This window comes from Neolamprologus brichardi, chromosome 13, assembly GCF_056152115.1.
Source record: "Neolamprologus brichardi isolate AB-2024 chromosome 13, ASM5615211v1, whole genome shotgun sequence".
In the NCBI taxonomy this organism is placed as follows: domain Eukaryota; kingdom Metazoa; phylum Chordata; class Actinopteri; order Cichliformes; family Cichlidae; genus Neolamprologus; species Neolamprologus brichardi.
Window position 1 is genome coordinate 32467382 of NC_142116.1, and position 21804 is coordinate 32489185.

Genomic DNA, 21804 nt, shown 5'->3' on the forward strand with positions numbered 1-21804 from the left:
TGGGCGGTGCCACCCGATCACAAGGGCTGGCAAGGCTTTCGGAGCCTGGGGAGCGGACACCCGCACAAAGGGTGGCCAGGCGGCCCGGTCCGGGTTTTTTCTTCTTTCTTTCACACGCCTGGTGGGCGGTGCCACCCGATCAAAAGGGCTGGCAAGGCTTTCGGAGCCTGGGGAGCGGACACCCGCACAAAGGGTGGCCAGGTCGCCCGGTCCGCGTTTTTTCTTCTTTTCTTCTTTCTTTCACACGACTGGTGGGCGGTGCCACCCGATCACAAGGGCTGGAGAGGCTTTCGGAGCCTGGGGAGCGGACACCCGCACAAAGGGTGGCCAGGCGGCCCGGTCCGGGTGTTTTCTTCCTTCTTTCAAACGCCTGGTGGGCGGTGCCACCTTATCACAAGGGCTGGCAAGGCTTTCGGAGCCTGGGGAGCGGACACCCGCACAAAGGGTGGCTAGGCGGCCCGGTCCGGGTTTTTTTCTTCTTTTCTTCTTTCTTTCACATGCCTGGTGGCCGGTGCCACCGGATCACAAGGGCTGGCAAGGCTTTGGGAACCTGGGGAGCGGACACCTGCACAAAGGGTGGCCAGGCGGCCCGGTCCGGGTTTTTTCTTCTTTCTTTCACATGCCTGGTGGGCGGTGCCACCCGATCACAAGGGCTGGCAAGGCTTTCGGAGCCCGGGGAGCGGACACCCGCACAAAGGGTGGCCAGGTCGCCCGGTCCGCGTTTTTTCTTCTTTTCTTCTTTCTTTCACACGACTGGTGGGCGGTGCCACCCGATCACAAGGGCTGGCAAGGCTTTCGGAGCCTGGGGAGCGGACACCCGCACAAAGGGTGGCCAGGCGGCCCGGTCCGGGTTTTTTCTTCTTTCTTTCACACGCCTGGTGGGCTTTGCCACGCGATCACAAGGGCTGGCAAGGCTTTCGGAGCCTGGGGAGCGGACACCCGCACAAAGGGTGGCTAGGCGGCCCGGTCCGTGTTTCTTTCTTCTTTTCTTCTTTCTTTCACATGCCTGTTGGCCGGTGCCACCGGATCACAAGGGCTGGCAAGGCTTTGGGAGCCTGGGGAGCGGACACCTGCACAAAGGGTGGCCAGGCGGCCCGGTCCGGGTTTTTTCTTCTTTCTTTCACACGCCTGGTGGGCGGTGCCACCCGATCACAAGGGCTGGCAAGGCTTTCGGAGCCTGGGGAGCGGACACCCGCACAAAGGGTGGCCAGGCGGCCCGGTCAGGGTTTTTTCTTCTTTGTTTCAAACGCCTGGTGGGCGGTGCCACCCGATCACAAGGGCTGGCAAGGCTTTCGGAGCCAGGGGAGCGGACACCCGCACAAAGGGTGGCCAGGCGGCCCGGTCCGGGTTTTTTCTTCTTTCTTTCACACGCCTGGTGGGCTTTGCCACCCGATCACAAGGGCTGGCAAGGCTTTCGGAGCCTGGGGAGCAGACACCCGCACAAAGGGTGGCCAGGCGGCCCGGTCCGGGTTTTTCCATCTTTTCTCCTTTCTTTCACACGCCTGGTGGGCGGTGCCACCCGATCACAAGGGCTGGCAAGGTTTTCGGAGCCTGGGGAGCGGACACCCGCACAAAGGGTTGCCAGGCGGCCCGGTCCGGGTGTTTTCTTCCTTCTTTCAAATGCCTGGTGCGCGGTGCCACCCGATCACAAGGGTTGGAAAGGCTTTCGCAGCCTGGGGAGCGGACACCTGCACAAAGGGTGGCCAGGCGGCCCGGTCCGGGTTTTTTCTTCTTTCTTTCACACGCCTGGTGGGCGGTGCCACCCGATCACAAGGGCTGGCAAGGCTTTCGGAGCCTGGGGAGCGGACACCCGCACAAAGGGTGGCCAGGCGGCCCGGTCCGGTTGTTTTCTTCCTTCTTTCAAATGCCTGGTGGGCGGTGCCACCCGATCACAAGGGCTGGCAAGGCTTTCGGAGCCTGGGGAGCGGACACCCGCACAAAGGGTGGCCAGGCGGCCCGGTCCGGGTTTTTTTTCCTACTTTGAAAAGCCTGGTGGGCGGGGCCACCCGATCACAAGGACTGGCAAGTCTTTCGGAGCCTGGGGAGCGGACACCCGCACAAAGGGTGGTCAGGCGGCCCGGTCCGCGTTTTTTCTTCTTTCTTTCACACGCCTGGTGGGCGGTGCCACCCGATCACAAGGGCTGGCAAGGCTTTCGGAGACTGGGGAGCGGACACCTGAACAAAGGGTGGCCAGGCGGCCCGGTCCGGGTTTTTTCTTCTTTTCTTCTTTCTTTCACACGACTGGTGGGCGGTGCCACCCGATCACAAGGGCTGGCAAGGCTTTCGGAGCCTGGGGAGCAGACACCCGCACAAAGGGTGGCCAGGCGGCCCGGTCCGGGTTTTTTCTTCTTTCTTTCACACGCCTGGTGGGCGGTGCCACCCGATCACAAGGGCTGGCAAGGCTTTCGGAGCCTGGGGAGCGGACACCCGCACAAAGGGTGGTCAGGTGGCCCGGTCCGTGTGTTTTCTTCCTTCTTTCAAACGCCTGGTGGGCGGGGCCACCCGATCACAAGGACTGGCAAGTCTTTCGGAGCCTGGGGAGCGGACACCCGCACAAAGGGTGGTCAGGCGGCCCGGTCCGCGTTTTTTCTTCTTTCTTTCACACGCCTGGTGGGCGGTGCCACCCGATCACAAGGGCTGGCAAGGCTTTCGGAGACTGGGGAGCGGACACCTGAACAAAGGGTGGCCAGGCGGCCCGGTCCGGGTTTTTTCTTCTTTTCTTCTTTCTTTCACACGACTGGTGGGCGGTGCCACCCGATCACAAGGGCTGGCAAGGCTTTCGGAGCCTGGGGAGCAGACACCCGCACAAAGGGTGGCCAGGCGGCCCGGTCCGGGTTTTTTCTTCTTTCTTTCACACGCCTGGTGGGTGGTGCCACCCGATCACAAGGGCTGGCAAGGCTTTCGGAGCCTGGGGAGCGGACACCCGCACAAAGGGTGGTCAGGTGGCCCGGTCCGTGTGTTTTCTTCCTTCTTTCAAACGCCTGGTGCGCGGTGCCACCCGATCACAAGGGTTGGAATGGCTTTCGCAGCCTGGGGAGCGGACACCCGCACAAAGGGTGGCCAGGCGGCCCGGTCCGGGTTTTTTCTTCTTTCTTTCACACGCCTGGTGGGCGGTGCCACCCGATCAAAAGGGCTGGCAAGGCTTTCGGAGCCTGGGGAGCGGACACCCGCACAAAGGGTGGCCAGGTCGCCCGGTCCGCGTTTTTCCTTCTTTCTTTCACACGCCTGGTGGGCGGTGCCACCCGATCACAAGGGCTGGCAAGGCTTTCGGAGCCTGGGGAGCGGACACCTGCACAAAGGGTGGCCAGGCGGCCCGGTCCGGGTTTTTTCTACTTTTGTTCTTTCTTTCACACGACTGGTGGGCGGTGCCACCCGATCACAAGGGCTGGCAAGGCTTTCGGAGCCTGGGGAGCGGACACCCGCACAAAGGGTGGCCAGGCGGCCCGGTCCGGGTGTTTTCTTCCTTCTTTCAAACGCCTGGTGGGCGGTGCCACCTGATGACAAGGGCTGGCAAGGCTTTCGGAGCTTGGGGAGCGGACACCCGCACAAAGGGTGGCCAGGCGGCCCGGTCCGCGTTTTTTCTTCTTTCTTTCACACCCCTGGTGCGCGGTGCCACCCGATCACAAGGGTTGGAAAGGCTTTCGCAGCCTGGGGAGCGGACACCCGCACAAAAGGTGGCCAAGCGGCCCGGTCCGGGTTTTTTCTTCTTTCTTTCACACGCCTGGTGGGCGGTGCCACCCGATCACAAGGGCTGGCAAGGCTTTCGGAGCCTGGGGAGCGGACACCCGCACAAAGGGTGGCCAGGTCGCCCGGTCCGCGTTTTTTCTTCTTTTCTTCTTTCTTTCACACGACTGGTGGGCGGTGCCACCCGATCACAAGGGCTGGCAAGGCTTTCGGAGCCTGGGGAGCGGACACCCGCACAAAGGGTGGCCAGGCGGCCCGGTCCGGGTGTTTTCTTCCTTCTTTCAAACGCCTGGTGGGCGGTGCCACCCGATCACAAGGGCTGGCAAGGCTTTCGGAGCCAGGGGAGCGGACACCCGCACAAAGGGTGGCCAGGCGGCCCGGTCCGGGTGTTTTCTTCCTTCTTTCAAATGCCTGGTGGGTGGTGCCACCCGATCACAAGGGCTGGCAAGGCTTTCGGAGCCTGGGGAGCGGACACCCGCACAAAGGGTGGCCAGGTGGCCCGGTCCGGGTTTTTTTTTGCTTCTTTGAAACGCCTGGTGGGCGGTGCCACCCGATTACAAGGGCTGGCAAGGCTTTCGGAGCCTGGGGAGCGGAAACCCGCACAAAGGGTGGCAGGTCGCCCGGTTCGCGTTTTTTCTTCTTTTCTTCTTTCTTTCACACGACTGGTGGGCGGTGCCACCCGATCACAAGGGCTGGCAAGGCTTTCGGAGCCTGGGGAGCGGATACCCGCACAAAGGGTGGCCAGGCGGCCCGGTCCGGGTGTTTTCTTCCTTCTTTCAAACACCTGGTGGGCGGTGCCACCCGATCACAAGGGCTGGCAAGGCTTTCGGAGCCTGGGGAGCGGACACCCGCACAAAAGGTGGCCTGGCGGCCCGGTCCGGGTTTTTTGTTCTTTGTTTCAAACACCTGGTGGGCGGTGCCACCCGATCACAAGGGCTGGCAAGGCTTTCGGAGCCAGGGGAGTGGACACCCGCACAAAGGGTGGCCAGGCGTCCCGGTCCGGGTTTTTTCTTCTTTCTTTGACACGCCTGGTGGGCTTTGCCACCCGATAATAAGGGCTGACAAGGCTTTCGGAGCCTGGGGAGCAGACACCCGCACAAAGGGTGGCCAGGCGGCCCGGTCCGGGTTTTTCCTTCTTTTCTCCTTTCTTTCACACGCCTGGTGGGCGGTGCCACCCAATCACAAGGGCTGGCAAGGCTTTCGGAGCCTGGGGAGCGGACACCCGCACAAAGGGTGGCCAGGCGGCCCGGTCCGGGTGTTTTCTTCCTTCTTTCAAAAGCCTGGTGGGCGTTGCCACCCGATCACAAGGGCTGGCAAGGCTTTCGGAGCCTGGGGAGCGGACACCTGCACAAAGGGTGGCCAGGCGGCCCGGTCCGGGTGTTTTCTTCCTTCTTTCAAAAGCCTGGTGGGCGGTGCCACCCGATCACATGGGCTGGCAAGGCTTTCGGAGCCTGGGGAGCGGACACCCGCACAAAGGGTGGCCAGGCGGCCCGGTCCGGGTGTTTTCTTCCTTCTTTCAAACGCCTGGTGGGCGGTGCCACCCGATCACAAGGGCTGGATAGGCTTTCGGAGCCTGGGGAGCGGACACCCGAACAAAGGGTGGCCAGGTCGCCCGGTCCGCGTTTTTCCTTCTTTCTTTCACACGCCTGGTGGGCGGTGCCACCCGATCACAAGGGCTGGCAAGGCTTTCGGAGCCTGGGGAGCGGACACCTGCACAAAGGGTGGCCAGGCGGCCCGGTCCGGGTTTTTTCTACTTTTGTTCTTTCTTTCACACGACTGGTGGGCGGTGCCACCCGATCACAAGGGCTGGCAAGGCTTTCGGAGCTTGGGGAGCGGACACCCGCACAAAGGGTGGCCAGGCGGCCCGGTCCGGGTGTTTTCTTCCTTCTTTCAAACGCCTGGTGGGCGGTGCCACCTGATGACAAGGGCTGGCAAGGCTTTCGGAGCCTGGGGAGCGGACACCCGCACAAAGGGTGGCCAGGCGGCCCGGTCCGCGTTTTTTCTTCTTTCTTTCACACCCCTGGTGCGCGGTGCCACCCGATCACAAGGGTTGGAAAGGCTTTCGCAGCCTGGGGAGCGGACACCCGCACAAAAGGTGGCCAGGCGGCCCGGTCCGGGTTTTTTCTTCTTTCTTTCACACGCCTGGTGGGCGGTGCCACCCGATCACAAGGGCTGGCAAGGCTTTCGGAGCCTGGGGAGCGGACACCCGCACAAAGGGTGGCCAGGGCCGGGTTTTTTCTACTTTTGTTCTTTCTTTCACACGACTGGTGGGCGGTGCCACCCGATCACAAGGGCTGGTAAGGCTTTCGGAGCCTGGGGAGCGGACACCCGCACAAAGGGTGGCCAGGCGGCCCGGTCCGGGTGTTTTCTTCCTTCTTTCAAACGCCTGGTGGGCGGTGCCACCCGATCACAAGGGCTGGCAAGGCTTTCGGAGCCTGGGGAGCGGACACCCGCACAAAGGGTGGCCAGGCGGCCCGGTCCGGGTTTTTTCTTCTTTGTTTCAAACGCCTGGTGGGCGGTGCCACCTGATCACAAGGGCTGGCAAGGCTTTCGGAGCCAGGGGAGTGGACACCCGCACAAAGGGTGGCCAGGCGTCCCGGTCCGGGTTTTTTCTTCTTTCTTTGACACGCCTGGTGGGCTTTGCCACCCGATAATAAGGGCTGACAAGGCTTTCGGAGCCTGGGGAGCAGACACCCGCACAAAGGGTGGCCAGGCGGCCCGGTCCGGGTTTTTCCTTCTTTTCTCCTTTCTTTCACACGCCTGGTGGGCGGTGCCACCTGATCACAAGGGCTGGCAAGGCTTTCGGAGCCTGGGGAGCGGACACCCGCACAAAGGGTGGCCAGGCGGCCCGGTCCGGGTGTTTTCTTCCGTCTTTCAAAAGCCTGGTGGGCGGTGCCACCCGATCACAAGGGCTGGCAAGGCTTTCGGAGCCTGGGGAGCGGACACCTGCACAAAGGGTGGCCAGGCGGCCCGGTCCGGGTGTTTTCTTCCTTCTTTCAAAAGCCTGGTGGGCGGTGCCACCCGATCACAAGGGCTGGCAAGGCTTTCGGAGCCTGGGGAGCGGACACCCGCACAAAGGGTGTCCAGGCGGCCCGGTCCAGGTTTTTTCTTCTTTCTTTCACACGCCTGGTGGGCGGTGCCACCCGATCACAAGGGCTGGCAAGGCTTTCGGAGCCTGGGGAGTGGACACCCGCACAAAGGGTGGCCATGCGGCCCGGTCCGGGTTTTTTCCGCTTTCTTTCACACGCCTGGTGGGCGGTGCCACCCGATCACAAGGGCTTGCAAGGCGTTCGGAGCCTGGGGAGCGGACACCCGCACAAAGGGTGGCCAGGCGGCAAGGTCCGGGTATTTTCTTCTTTTCTTCTTCCTTTCACACGCCTGGTGGGCGGTGCCACCCGATCACAAGGGCTGGCAAGGCTTTTGGAGCCTGGGGAGCGGACACCCGCACAAAGCGTGGTCAGGCGGCCCGGTCCGGGTTTTTTCTTCCTTCTTTCACAGGCCTCGTGGGCGGTGCAACCCGATCACAAGGGCTGGCAAGGCTTTCGGAGCCTGGGGAGCGGACACCCGCACAAAGGGTGGCCAGGCAGCCCGGTCCGGGTTTTTTCTTCTTTCTTTTACACGCCTGGTGGGCGGTGCCACCTGATCACAAGGGCTCGCAAGGCTTTCGGAGCCTGGGGAGCGGACACCCGCACAAAGGGTGGCCAGGCGGCCCGGTCCGGGTTTTCTTTCCTTCTTTGACACGCCTGGTGGGCGGTGCCACCCGATCACAAGGGCTGGCAAGGCTTTCGGAGCCAGGGGAGTGGACACCCGCACAAAGGGTGGCCAGGCGTCCCGGTCCGGGTTTTTTCTTCTTTCTTTGACACGCCTGGTGGGCTTTGCCACCCGATAATAAGGGCTGGCAAGGCTTTCGGAGCCTGGGGAGCGGACACCCGCACAAAGGGTGGCCATGCGGCCCGGTCCGGGTTTTTTCCGCTTTCTTTCACACGCCTGGTGGGCGGTGCCACCCGATCACAAGGGCTTGCAAGGCTTTCGGAGCCTGGGGAGCGGACACCCGCACAAAGGGTGGCCAGGCGGCAAGGTCCGGGTATTTTCTTCTTTTCTTCTTCCTTTCACACGCCTGGTGGGCGGTGCCACCCGATCACAAGGGCTGGCAAGGCTTTTGGAGCCTGGGGAGCGGACACCCGCACAAAGCGTGGTCAGGCGGCCCGGTCCGGGTTTTTTCTTCCTTCTTTCACAGGCCTCGTGGGCGGTGCAACCCGATCACAAGGGCTGGCAAGGCTTTCGGAGTCTGGGGAGCGGACACCCACACAAAGGGTGGCCAGGCGGCCCGGTCCGGGTTTTTTCTTCTTTCTTTCACACGCCTGGTGGGCGGTGCCACCCGATCACAAGGGCTGGCAAGGCTTTCGGAGCCTGGGAAGCGGACACCCGAACAAAGGGTGGCCAGGCGGCCCGGTCCGCGTTTTTTCTTCTTTTCTTCTTTCTTTCACACGACTGGTGGGCGGTGCCACCCGATCACAAGGGCTGGCAAGGCTTTCGGAGCCTGGGGAGCGGACACCCGCACAAAGGGTGGCCAGGCGGCCCGGTCCGCGTTTTTTCTTCTTTCTTTCACACGCCTGGTGGGCGGTGCCACCCGATCACAAGGGCTGGCAAGTCTTTCGGAGCCTGGGGAGTGGACACCCGCACAAAGGGTGGCCAGGCGGCCCGGTCCGGGTGTTTTCTTCCTTCTTTCAAACGCCTGGTGGGCGGTGCCACCCGATCACAAGGGCTGGCAAGGCTTTCGGCGCCTGGGGAGCGGACACCCGCACAAAGGGTGGCCAGGCGGCCCGCTCCGGGTGTTTTCTTCTTTTCTTCTTTCTTTCACACGACTGGTGGGCGGTGCCACCCGATCACAAGGGCTGGCAAGGCTTTCGGAGTCTGGGGAGCGGACACCCGCACAAAGGGTGGCCAGGCGGCCCGGTCCGGGTGTTTTCTTCCTTCTTTCAAACGCCTGGTGGGCGGTGCCACCCGATCACAAGGGCTGGCAAGGCTTTCGGAGCCTGGGGAGCGGACACCCGCAAAAAGGGTGGTCAGGTGGCCCGGTCCGGGTGTTTTCTTCCTTCTTTCAAACGCCTGGTGCGCGGTGCCACCCGATCACAAGGGTTGGAAAGGCTTTCGCAGCCTGGGGAGCGGACACCCGCACAAAGGGTGGTCAGGTGGCCCGGTCCGGGTGTTTTCTTCCTTCTTTCAAACGCCTGGTGCGCGGTGCCACCCGATCACAAGGGTTGGAAAGGCTTTCGGAGCCTGGGGAGCGGACACCCGCACAAAGGGTGGCCAGGCGGCCCGGTCCGGGTGTTTTCTTCCTTCTTTCAAACGCCTGGTGGGCGGTGCCACCCGATCACAAGGGCTGGCAAGGCTTTCGGAGCCTGGGGAGCGGACACCCGCACAAAGGGTGGCCAGGTCGCCCGGTCCGCGTTTTTTCGTCTTTTCTTCTTTCTTTCACACGACTGGTGGGCGGTGCCACCCGATCACAAGGGCTGGCAAGGCTTTCGGAGCCTGGGGAGCGGACACCCGCACAAAGGGTGGCCAGGCGGCCCGGTCCGGGTGTTTTCTTCCTTCTTTCAAACGCCTGGTGGGCGGTGCCAGGCGTCCCGGTCCGGGTTTTTTCTTCTTTCTTTGACACGCCTGGTGGGCTTTGCCACCCGATAATAAGGGCTGACAAGGCTTTCGGAGCCTGGGGAGCAGACACCCGCACAAAGGGTGGCCAGGCGGCCCGGTCCGGGTTTTTCCTTCTTTTCTCCTTTCTTTCACACGCCTGGTGGGCGGTGCCACCCGATCACAAGGGCTGGCAAGGCTTTCGGAGCCTGGGGAGCGGACACCCGCACAAAGGGTGGCCAGGCGGCCCGGTCCGGGTGTTTTCTTCCTTCTTTCAAAAGCCTGGTGGGCGGTGCCACCCGATCACAAGGGCTGGCAAGGCTTTCGGAGCCTGGGGAGCGGACACCTGCACAAAGGGTGGCCAGGCGGCCCGGTCCGGGTGTTTTCTTCCTTCTTTCAAAAGCCTGGTGGGCGGTGCCACCCGATCACAAGGGCTGGCAAGGCTTTCGGAGCCTGGGGAGCGGACACCCGCACAAAGGGTGGCCAGGTGGCCCGGTCCGGGTTTTTTTTTGCTTCTGTGAAACGCCTGGTGGGCGGTGCCACCCGATTACAAGGGCTGGCAAGGCTTTCGGAGCCTGGGGAGCGGACACCCGCACAAAGGGTGGCCAGGTCGCCCGGTTCGCATTTTTTCTTCTTTTCTTTTTTCTTTCACACGACTGGTGGGCGGTGCCACCCGATCACAAGGGCTGGCAAGGCTTTCGGAGCCTGGGGAGCGGATACCCGCACAAAGGGTGGCCAGGCGGCCCGGTCCGGGTGTTTTCTTCCTTCTTTCAAACGCCTGGTGGGCGGTGCCACCCGATCACAAGGGCTGGCAAGGCTTTCGGAGCCTGGGGAGCGGACACCCGCACAATGGGTGGCCTGGCGGCCCGGTCCGGGTTTTTTGTTCTTTGTTTCAAACACCTGGTGGGCGGTGCCACCCGATCACAAGGGCTGGCAAGGCTTTCGGAGCCAGGGGAGTGGACACCCGCACAAAGGGTGGCCAGGCGTCCCGGTCCGGGTTTTTTCTTCTTTCTTTGACACGCCTGGTGGGCTTTGCCACCCGATAATAAGGGCTGACAAGGCTTTCGGAGCCTGGGGAGCAGACACCCGCACAAAGGGTGGCCAGGCGGCCCGGTCCGGGTTTTTCCTTCTTTTCTCCTTTCTTTCACACGCCTGGTGGGCGGTGCCACCCGATCACAAGGGCTGGCAAGGCTTTCGGAGCCTGGGGAGCGGACACCCGCACAAAGGGTGGCCAGGCGGCCCGGTCCGGGTGTTTTCTTCCTTCTTCCAAAAGCCTGGTGGGCGGTGCCACCCGATCACAAGGGCTGGCAAGGCTTTCGGAGCCTGGGGAGCGGACACCTGCACAAAGGGTGTCCAGGCGTCCCGGTCCGGGTTTTTTCTTCTTTCTTTCACACGCCTGGTGGGCGGTGCCACCCGATCACAAGGGCTGGCAAGGCTTTCGGAGCCTGGGGAGCGGACACCCGCACAAAGGGTGGCCATGCGGCCCGGTCCGGGTTTTTTCCGCTTTCTTTCACACGCCTGGTGGGCGGTGCCACCCGATCACAAGGGCTTGCAAGGCTTTCGGAGCCTGGGGAGCGGACACCCGCACAAAGGGTGGCCAGGCGGCAAGGACCGGGTATTTTCTTCTTTTCTTCTTCCTTTCACACGCCTGGTGGGCGGTGCAACCCGATCACAAGGGCTGGCAAGGCTTTCGGAGCCTGGGGAGCGGACACCCGCACAAAGGGTGGCCAGGCAGCCCGGTCCGGGTGTTTTCTTCCTTCTTTCAAACGCCTGGTGGGCGGTGCCACCCGATCACAAGGGCTGGCAAGGCTTTCGGAGCCTGGGGAGCGGACACCCGCACAATGGGTGGCCTGGCGGCCCGGTCCGGGTTTTTTGTTCTTTGTTTCAAACACCTGGTGGGCGGTGCCACCCGATCACAAGGGCTGGCAAGGCTTTCGGAGCCAGGGGAGTGGACACCCGCACAAAGGGTGGCCAGGCGTCCCGGTCCGGGTTTTTTCTTCTTTCTTTGACACGCCTGGTGGGCTTTGCCACCCGATAATAAGGGCTGACAAGGCTTTCGGAGCCTGGGGAGCAGACACCCGCACAAAGGGTGGCCAGGCGGCCCGGTCCGGGTTTTTCCTTCTTTTCTCCTTTCTTTCACACGCCTGGTGGGCGGTGCCACCCGATCACAAGGGCTGGCAAGGCTTTCGGAGCCTGGGGAGCGGACACCCGCACAAAGGGTGGCCAGGCGGCCCGGTCCGGGTGCTTTCTTCCTTCTTCCAAAAGCCTGGTGGGCGGTGCCACCCGATCACAAGGGCTGGCAAGGCTTTCGGAGCCTGGGGAGCGGACACCTGCACAAAGGGTGTCCAGGCGGCCCGGTCCGGGTTTTTTCTTCTTTCTTTCACACGCCTGGTGGGCGGTGCCACCCGATCACAAGGGCTGGCAAGGCTTTCGGAGCCTGGGGAGCGGACACCCGCACAAAGGGTGGCCATGCGGCCCGGTCCGGGTTTTTTCCGCTTTCTTTCACACGCCTGGTGGGCGGTGCCACCCGATCACAAGGGCTTGCAAGGCTTTCGGAGCCTGGGGAGCGGACACCCGCACAAAGGGTGGCCAGGCGGCAAGGACCGGGTATTTTCTTCTTTTCTTCTTCCTTTCACACGCCTGGTGGGCGGTGCAACCCGATCACAAGGGCTGGCAAGGCTTTCGGAGCCTGGGGAGCGGACACCCGCACAAAGGGTGGCCAGGCAGCCCGGTCCGGGTTTTTTCTTCTTTCTTTTACACGCCTGGTGGGCGGTGCCACCCGATCACAAGGGCTCGCAAGGCTTTCGGAGCCTGGGGAGCGGACACCCGCACAAAGGGTGGCCAGGCGGCCCGGTCCGGGTTTTTTTTCCTTCTTTGACACGCCTGGTGGGCGGTGCCACCCGATCACAAGGGCTGGCAAGGCTTTCGGAGCCAGGGGAGTGGACACCCGCACAAAGGGTGGCCAGGCGTCCCGGTCCGGGTTATTTCTTCTTTCTTTGACACGCCTGGTGGGCTTTGCCACCCGATAATAAGGGCTGGCAAGGCTTTCGGAGCCTGGGGAGCGGACACCCGCACAAAGGGTGGCCATGCGGCCCGGTCCGGGTTTTTTCCGCTCTCTTTTACACAATACTGGTGGGCGGTGCCACCCGATCACAAGGGCTTGCAAGGCTTTCGGAGCCTGGGGAGCGGACACCCGCACAAAGGGTGGCCAGGCGGCAAGGTCCGGGTATTTTCTTCTTTTCTTCTTCATTTCACACGCCTGGTGGGCGGTGCCACCCGATCAGAAGGGCTGGCAAGGCTTTTGGAGCCTGGGGAGCGGACACCCGCACAAAGCGTGGTCAGGCGGCCCGGTCCGGGTTTTTTCTTCCTTCTTTCACAGGCCTCGTGGGCGGTGCAACCCGATCACAAGGGCTGGCAAGGCTTTCGGAGCCTGGGGAGCGGACACCCACACAAAGGGTGGCCAGGCGGCCCGGTCCGGGTTTTTTCTTCTTTCTTTCACACGCCTGGTGGGCGGTGCCACCCGATCACAAGGGCTGGCAAGGCTTTCGGAGCCTGGGAAGCGGACACCCGAACAAAGGTTGGCCAGGCGGCCCGGTCCGCGTTTTTTCTTCTTTTCTTCTTTCTTTCACACGACTGGTGGGCGGTGCCACCCGATCACAAGGGCTGGCAAGGCTTTCGGAGCCTGGGGAGCGGACACCCGCACAAAGGGTGGCCAGGCGGCCCGGTCCGCGTTTTTTCTTCTTTCTTTCACACGCCTGGTGGGCGGTGCCACCCGATCACAAGGGCTGGCAAGTCTTTCGGAGCCTGGGGAGCGGACACCCGCACAAAGGGTGGCCAGGCGGCCCGGTCCGGGTGTTTTCTTCCTTCTTTCAAACGCCTGGTGGGCGGTGCCACCCGATCACAAGGGCTGGCAAGGCTTTCGGCGCCTGGGGAGCGGACACCCGCACAAAGGGTGGCCAGGCGGCCCGGTCCGGGTGTTTTCTTCTTTTCTTCTTTCTTTCACACGACTGGTGGGCGGTGCCACCCGATCACAAGGGCTGGCAAGGCTTTCGGAGTCTGGGGAGCGGACACCCGCAGAAAGGGTGGCCAGGCGGCCCGGTCCGGGTGTTTTCTTCCTTCTTTCAAACGCCTGGTGGGCGGTGCCACCCGATCACAAGGGCTGGCAAGGCTTTCGGAGCCTGGGGAGCGGACACCCGCACAAAGGGTGGCCAGGCGGCCCGGTCCGGGTTTTTTCTTCTTTCTTTCACACGCCTGGTGGGCGGTGCCACCCGATCACAAGGGCTGGCAAGGCTTTCGGAGCCTGGGGAGCGGACACCCGCACAAAGGGTGGTCAGGTGGCCCGGTCCGGGTGTTTTCTTCCTTCTTTCAAACGCCTGGTGCGCGGTGCCACCCGATCACAAGGGTTGGAAAGGCTTTCGCAGCCTGGGGAGCGGACACCCGCACAAAGGGTGGTCAGGTGGCCCGGTCCGGGTGTTTTCTTCCTTCTTTCAAACGCCTGGTGCGCGGTGCCACCCGATCACAAGGGTTGGAAAGGCTTTCGGAGCCTGGGGAGCGGACACCCGCACAAAGGGTGGCCAGGCGGCCCGGTCCGGGTGTTTTCTTCCTTCTTTCAAACGCCTGGTGGGCGGTGCCACCCGATCACAAGGGCTGGCAAGGCTTTCGGAGCCTGGGGAGCGGACACCCGCACAAAGGGTGGCCAGGTCGCCCGGTCCGCGTTTTTTCTTCTTTTCTTCTTTCTTTCACACGACTGGTGGGCGGTGCCACCCGATCACAAGGGCTGGCAAGGCTTTCGGAGCCTGGGGAGCGGACACCTGCACAAAGGGTGGCCAGGCGGCCCGGTCCGGGTGTTTTCTTCCTTCTTTCAAACGCCTGGTGGGCGGTGCCACCGGATCACAAGGGCTGGCAAGGCTTTCGAAGCCTGGGAAGCGGACACCCGAACAAAGGGTGGCCAGGCGTCCCGGTCCGGGTTTTTTCTTCTTTCTTTGACACGCCTGGTGGGCTTTGCCACCCGATAATAAGGGCTGGATAGGGTTTCGGAGCCTGGGGAGCGGACACCCGCACAAAGGGTGGCCATGCGGCCCGGTCCGGTTTTTTTCCGCTTTCTTTCACACGCCTGGTGGGCGGTGCCACCCGATCACAAGGGCTTGCAAGGCTTTCGGAGCCTGGGGAGCGGACACCCGCACAAAGGGTGGCCAGGCGGCAAGGTCCGGGTATTTTCTTCTTTTCTTCTTCCTTTCACACGCCTGGTGGGCGGTGCCACCCGATCACAAGGGCTTGCAAGGCTTTCGGAGCCTGGGGAGCGGACACCCGCACAAAGCGTGGTCAGGCGGCCCGGTCCGGGTTTTTTCTTCCTTCTTTCACAGGCCTCGTGGGCGGTGCAACCCGATCACAAGGGCTGGCAAGGCTTTCGGAGCCTGGGGAGCGGACACCCGCACAAAGGGTGGCCAGGCAGCCCGGTCCGGGTTTTTTCTTCTTTCTTTTACACGCCTGGTGGGCGGTGCCACCCGATCACAAGGGCTCGCAAGGCTTTCGGAGCCTGGGGAGCGGACACCCGCACAAAGGGTGGCCAGGCGGCCCGGTCCGGGTTTTTTTTCCTTCTTTGACACGCCTGGTGGGCGGTGCCACCCGATCACAAGGGCTGGCAAGGCTTTCGGAGCCTGGGGAGCGGACACCCACACAAAGGGTGGCCAGGCGGCCCGGTCCGGGTTTTTTGTTCTTTCTTTCACACGCCTGGTGGGCGGTGCCACCCGATCACAAGGGCTGGCAAGGCTTTCGGAGCCTGGGAAGCGGACACCCGAATAAAGGGTGGCCAGGCGGCCCGGTCCGCGTTTTTTCTTCTTTTCTTCTTTCTTTCACACGACTGGTGGGCGGTGCCACCCGATCACAAGGGCTGGCAAGGCTTTCGGAGCCTGGGGAGCGGACACCCGCACAAAGGGTGGCCAGGCGGCCCGGTCCGCGTTTTTTCTTCTTTCTTTCACACGCCTGGTGGGCGGTGCCACCCGATCACAAGGGCTGGCAAGTCTTTCGGAGCCTGGGGAGCGGACACCCGCACAAAGGGTGGCCAGGCGGCCCGGTCCGGGTGTTTTCTTCCTTCTTTCAAACGCCTGGTGGGCGGTGCCACCCGATCACAAGGGCTGGCAAGGCTTTCGGCGCCTGGGGAGCGGACACCCGCACAAAGGGTGGCCAGGCGGCCCGGTCCGGGTGTTTTCTTCTTTTCTTCTTTCTCTCACACGACTGGTGGGCGGTGCCACCCGATCACAAGGGCTGGCAAGGCTTTCGGAGTCTGGGGAGCGGACACCCGCACAAAGGGTGGCCAGGCGGCCCGGTCCGGGTGTTTTCTTCCTTCTTTCAAACGCCTGGTGGGCGGTGCCACCCGATCACAAGGGCTGGCAAGGCTTTCGGAGCCTGGGGAGCGGACACCCGCACAAAGGGTGGCCAGGCGGCCCGGTCCGGGTTTTTTCTTCTTTCTTTCACACGCCTGGTGGGCGGTGCCACCCGATCACAAGGGCTTGCAAGGCTTTCGGAGCCTGGGGAGCGGACACCCGCACAAAGGGTGGTCAGGTGGCCCGGTTCGGGTTTTTTCTTCTTTCTTTCACACGCCTGGTGGGCGGTGCCACCCGATCACAAGGGCTTGCAAGGCTTTCGGAGCCTGGGGAGCGGACACCCGCACAAAGGGTGGCCAGGCAGCCCGGTCCGGGTTTTTTCTACTTTCTTTTACACGCCTGGTGGGCGGTGCCACCCGATCACAAGGGCTGGCAAGGCTTTCGGAGCCTGGGGAGCGGACACCCGCACAAAGGGTGGCCAGGCGGCCCGGTCCGGGTTTTTTTTCCTTCTTTGACACGCCTGGTGGGCGGTGCCACCCGATCACAAGGGCTGGCAAGGCTTTCGGAGCCTGGGGAGCGGACATCCACACAAAGGGTGGCCAGGCGGCTCGGTCCGGGTTTTTTCTTCTTTCTTTCACACGCCTGGTGAGCGGTGCCACCCGATCACAAGGGCTGGCAAGGCTTTCGGAGCCTGGGAAGCGGACACCCGAACAAAGGGTGGCCAGGCGGCCCGGTCTGCGTTTTTTCTTCTGTCTTTCACACGCCTGGTGGGCGGTGCCACCCGATAAGAAGGGCTGGCAAGGCTTTCGGAGCCTGGGGAGCGGACACCCGCACAAAGGGTGGCCAGGCGGCCCGGTCCGCGTTTTTTCTTCTTTCTTTCACACGCCTGGTGGGCGGTGCCACCCGATCACAAGGGCTGGCAAGTATTTCGGAGCCTGGGGAGCGGACACCCGCACAAAGGGTGGCCAGGTCGCCCGGTCCGCGTTTTTTCTTCTTTTCTTCTTTCTTTCACACGACTGGTGGGCGGTGCCACCCGATCACAAGGGCTGGCAAGGCTTTCGGAGCCTGGGGAGCGGACACCCGCACAAAGGGTGGCCAGGCGGCCCGGTCCGGGGTTTTTCTTCCTTCTTTCAAACGCCTGGTGGGCGGTGCCACCCGATCACAAGGGCTGGCAAGGCTTTCAGAGCCTGGGGAGCGGACACCCGCACAAAGGGTGGCCAGGTCGCCCGGTTCGCGTTTTTTCTTCTTTTCTTCTTTCTTTCACACGACTGGTGGGCGGTGCCACCCGATCACAAGGGCTGGCAAGGCTTTCGGAGCCTGGGGAGCGGACACCCGCACAAAGGGTGGCCAGGTCGCCCGGTCCGCGTTTTTTCTTCTTTTCTTCTTTCTTTCACACGACTGGTGGGCGGTGCCACCCGATCACAAGGGCTGGCAAGGCTTTCGGAGCCTGGGGAGCGGATACCCGCACAAAGGGTGGCCAGGCGGCCCGGTCCGGGTGTTTTCTTCCTTCTTTCAAACGCTTGGTGGGCGGTGCCACCCGATCACAAGGGCTGGATAGGCTTTCGCAGCCTGGGGAGCGGACACCCGAACAAAGGGTGGCCAGGTCGCCCGGTCCGCGTTTTTCCTTCTTTCTTTCACACTCCTGGTGGGCGGTGCCACCCGATCACAAGGGCTGGCAAGGCTTTCGAAGCCTGGGGAGCGGACACCTGCACAAAGGGTGGCCAGGCGGCCCGGTCCGGGTTTTTTCTACTTTTGTTCTTGCTTTCACACGACTGGTGGGCGGTGCCACCCGATCACAAGGGCTGGCAAGGCTTTCGGAGCCTGGGGAGCGGACACCCGCACAAAGGGTGGCCAGGCGGCCCGGTCCGGGTGTTTTCTTCCTTCTTTCAAACGCCTGGTGGGCGGTGCCACCTGATGACAAGGGCTGGCAAGGCTTTCGGAGCCTGGGGAGCGGACACCCGCACAAAGGGTGGCCAGGCGGCCCGGTCCGCGTTTTTTCTTCTTTCTTTCACACCCCTGGTGCGCGGTGCCACCCGATCATAAGGGTTGGAAAGGCTTTCGCAGCCTGGGGAGCGGACACCCGCACAAAAGGTGGCCAGGCGGCCCGGTCCGGGTTTTTTCTTCTTTCTTTCACACGCCTGGTGGGCGGTGCCACCCGATCAAAAGGGCTGGCAAGGCTTTCGGAGCCTGGGGAGCGGACACCCGCACAAAGGGTGGCCAGGCGGCCCGGTCCGCGTTTTTTCTTCTTTCTGTGACACCCCTGGTGCGCGGTGCCACCCGATCACAAGGGTTGGAAAGGCTTTCGCAGCCTGGGGAGCGGACACCCGCACAAAAGTTGGCCAGACGGCCCGGTCCGGGTTTTTTCTTCTTTCTTTCACACGCCTGGTGGGCGGTGCCACCCGATCAAAAGGGCTGGCAAGGCTTTCGGAGCCTGGGGAGCGGACACCCGCACAAAGGGTGGCCAGGTCGCCCGGTCCGCGTTTTTTCTTCTTTTCTTCTTTCTTTCACACGACTGGTGGGCGGTGCCACCCGATCACAAGGGCTGGCAAGGCTTTCGGAGCCTGGGGAGCGGACACCCGCACAAAGGGTGGCCAGGCGGCCCGGTCCGGGTGTTTTCTTCCTTCTTTCAAACGCCTGGTGGGCGGTGCCACCCGATCACAAGGGCTGGCAAGGCTTTCGGAGCCTGGGGAGCGGACACCCGCACAAAGGGTGGCCAGGCGGCCCGGTCCGGGTTTTTTCTTCTTTGTTTCAAACGCCTGGTGGGCGGTGCCACCCGATCACAAGGGCTGGCAAGGCTTTCGGAGCCAGGGGAGCGGACACCCGCACAAAGGGTGGCCAGGCGGCCCGGTCCGGGTGTTTTCTTCCTTCTTTCAAATGCCTGGTGGGAGGTGCCACCCGATCACAAGGGCTGGCAAGGCTTTCGGAGCCTGGGGAGCGGACACCCGCACAAAGGGTGGCCAGGTGGCCCGGTCCGGGTTTTTTTTTGCTTCTTTGAAACGCCTGGTGGGCGGTGCCACCCGATTACAAGGGCTGGCAAGGCTTTCGGAGCCTGGGGAGCGGACACCTGCACAAAGGGTGGCCAGGTCGCCCGGTTCTCGTTTTTTCTTCTTTTCTTCTTTCTTTCACACGACTGGTGGGCGGTGCCACCCGATCACAAGGGCTGGCAAGGCTTTCGGAGCCTGGGGAGCGGATACCCGCACAAAGGGTGGCCAGGCGGCCCGGTCCGGGTGTTTTCTTCCTTCTTTCAAACGCCTGGTGGGCGGTGCCACCCGATCACAAGGGCTGGCAAGGCTTTCGGAGCCTGGGGAGCGGACACCCGCACAAAAGGTGGCCTGGCGGCCCGGTCCGGGTTTTTTGTTCTTTGTTTCAAACACCTGGTGGGCGGTGCCACCCGATCACAAGAGCTGGCAAGGCTTTCGGAGCCAGGGGAGTGGACACCCGCACAAAGGGTGGCCAGGCGTCCCGGTCCGGGTTTTTTCTTCTTTCTTTGACACGCCTGGTGGGCTTTGCCACCCGATAATAAGGGCTGACAAGGCTTTCGGAGCCTGGGGAGCAGACACCCGCACAAAGGGTGGCCAGGCGGCCCGGTCCGGGTTTTTCCTTCTTTTCTCCTTTCTTTCACACGCCTGGTGGGCGGTGCCACCCGATCACAAGGGCTGGCAAGGCTTTCGGAGCCTGGGGAGCGGACACCCTTTCTTTCACACGCCTGGTGGGCGGTGCCACCCGATCACAAGGGCTGGCAAGGCTTTCGGAGCCTGGGGAGCGGACACCCGCACAAAGGGTGGCCAGGCGGCCCGGTCCGCATTTTTTCTTCTTTCTTTCACACCCCTGGTGCGCGGTGCCACCCGATCACAAGGGTTGGAAAGGCTTTCGCAGCCTGGAGAGCGGACACCCGCACAAAAGGTGGCCAGGCGGCCCGGTCCGGGTTTTTTCTTCTTTCTTTCACATGCCTGGTGGGCGGTGCCACCCGATCAAAAGGGCTGGCAAGGCTTTCGGAGCCTGGGGAGCGGACACCCGCACAAAGGGTGGCCAGGTCGCCCGGTCCGCGTTTTTTCTTCTTTTCTTCTTTCTTTCACACGCCTGGTGGGCTTTGCCACCCGATAATAAGGGCTGACAAGGCTTTCGGAGCCTGGGGAGCAGACACCCGCACATAGGGTGGCCAGGCGGCCCGGTCCGGGTTTTTCCTTCTTTTCTCCTTTCTTTCACACGCCTGGTGGGCGGTGCCACCCGATCACAAGGGCTGGCAAGGCTTTCGGAGCCTGGGGAGCGGACACCCGCACAAAGGGTGGCCAGGCGGCCCGGTCCGCATTTTTTCTTCTTTCTTTCACACCCCTGGTGCGCGGTGCCACCCGATCACAAGGGTTGGAAAGGCTTTCGCAGCCTGGAGAGCGGACACCCGCACAAAAGGTGGCCAGGCGGCCCGGTCCGGGTTTTTTCTTCTTTCTTTCACACGCCTGGTGGGCGGTGCCACCCGATCAAAAGGGCTGGCAAGGCTTTCGGAGCCTGGGGAGCGGACACCCGCACAAAGGGTGGCCAGGTCGCCCGGTCCGCGTTTTTTCTTCTTTTCTTCTTTCTTTCACACGACTGGTGGGCGGTGCCACCCGATCACAAGGGCTGGCAAGGCTTTCGGAGCCTGGGGAGCAGACACCCGCACAAAGGGTGGCCAGGCGGCCCGGTCCGGGTTTTTCCTTCTTTTCTCCTTTCTTTCACACGCCTGGTGGGCGGTGCCAACCGATCACAAGGGCTGGCAAGGCTTTCGGAGCCTGGGGAGCGGACACCCGCACAAAGGGTGGCCAGGCGGCCCGGTCCGGGTGTTTTCTTCCTTCTTTCAAAAGCCTGGTGGGCGGTGCCACCCGATCACAAGGGCTGGCAAGGCTTTCGGAGCGTGGGGAGCGGACACCCGCACAAAGGGTGGCCAGGTGGCCCGGTCCGGGTTTTTTTTTGCTTCTTTGAAACGCCTGGTGGGCGGTGCCACCCGATTACAAGGGCTGGCAAGGCTTTCGGAGCCTGGGGAGCGGACACCCGCACAAAGGGTGGCCAGGTCGCCCGGTTCGCGTTTTTTCTTCTTTTCTTCTTTCTTTCACACGACTGGTGGGCGGTGCCACCCGATCACAAGGGCTGGCAAGGCTTTCGGAGCCTGGGGAGCGGACACCCGCACAAAGGGTGGCCAGGTCGCCCGGTCCGCGTTTTTTCTTCTTTTCTTCTTTCTTTCACACGACTGGTGGGCGGTGCCACCCGATCACAAGGGCTGGCAAGGCTTTCGGAGCCTGGGGAGCGGATACCCGCACAAAGGGTGGCCAGGCGGCCCGGTCCGGGTGTTTTCTTCCTTCTTTCAAACGCCTGGTGGGCGGTGCCACCCGATCACAAGGGCTGGCAAGGCTTTCGGAGCCTGGGGAGCGGACACCCGCACAAAGGGTGGCCTGGCGGCCCGGTCCGGGTTTTTTGTTCTTTGTTTCAAACACCTGGTGGGCGGTGCCACCCGATCACAAGGGCTGGCAAGGCTTTCGGAGCCTGGGGAGTGGACACCCGCACAAAGGGTGGCCAGGCGTCCCGGTCCGGGTTTTTTCTTCTTTTCTTCTTTCTTTCACACTCCTGGTGGGCTTTGCCACCCGATAATAAGGGCTGACAAGGCTTTCGGAGCCTGGGGAGCAGACACCCGCACAAAGGGTGGCCAGGCGGCCCGGTCCGGGTTTTTCCTTCTTTTCTCCTTTCTTTCACACGCCTGGTGGGCGGTGCCACCCGATCACAAGGGCTGGCAAGGCTTTCGGAGCCTGGGGAGCGGACACCCGCACAAAGGGTGGCCAGGCGGCCCGGTCCGCATTTTTTCTTCTTTCTTTCACACCCCTGGTGCGCGGATCCACCCGATCACAAGGGTTGGAAAGGCTTTCGCAGCCTGGAGAGCGGACACCCGCACAAAAGGTGGCCAGGCGGCCCGGTCCGGGTTTTTTCTTCTTTCTTTCACACGCCTGGTGGGCGGTGCCACCCGATCAAAAGGGCTGGCAAGGCTTTCGGAGCCTGGGGAGCGGACACCCGCACAAAGGGTGGCCAGGTCGCCCGGTCCGCGTTTTTTCTTCTTTTCTTCTTTCTTTCACACGACTGGTGGGCGGTGCCACCCGATCACAAGGGCTGGCAAGGCTTTCGGAGCCTGGGGAGCAGACACCCGCAC

General features: G+C 62.6%; 1 protein-coding gene across 1 annotated transcript in view; it reads left to right on the plus strand.

Moving 5' to 3' along the window:
- Positions 1-3350: 3350 nt before the first annotated feature.
- LOC148100082 (uncharacterized) overlaps positions 3351-21804 on the plus strand; it is a gene marked incomplete at its 5' end in the record, with an annotated part of 131426 nt that continues 112972 nt past the window's right edge. Inside the window, 7 exons of the mRNA XM_087849795.1 lie at positions 3351-3804; positions 11665-11908; positions 12780-13230; positions 14719-15083; positions 15214-15876; positions 16486-16859; positions 18234-18477. Of these exons, the coding sequence (XP_087705921.1) occupies positions 3351-3804; positions 11665-11908; positions 12780-13230; positions 14719-15083; positions 15214-15876; positions 16486-16859; positions 18234-18477 (2795 nt within the window). The remainder of the gene's footprint in view (positions 3805-11664; positions 11909-12779; positions 13231-14718; positions 15084-15213; positions 15877-16485; positions 16860-18233; positions 18478-21804) is intronic.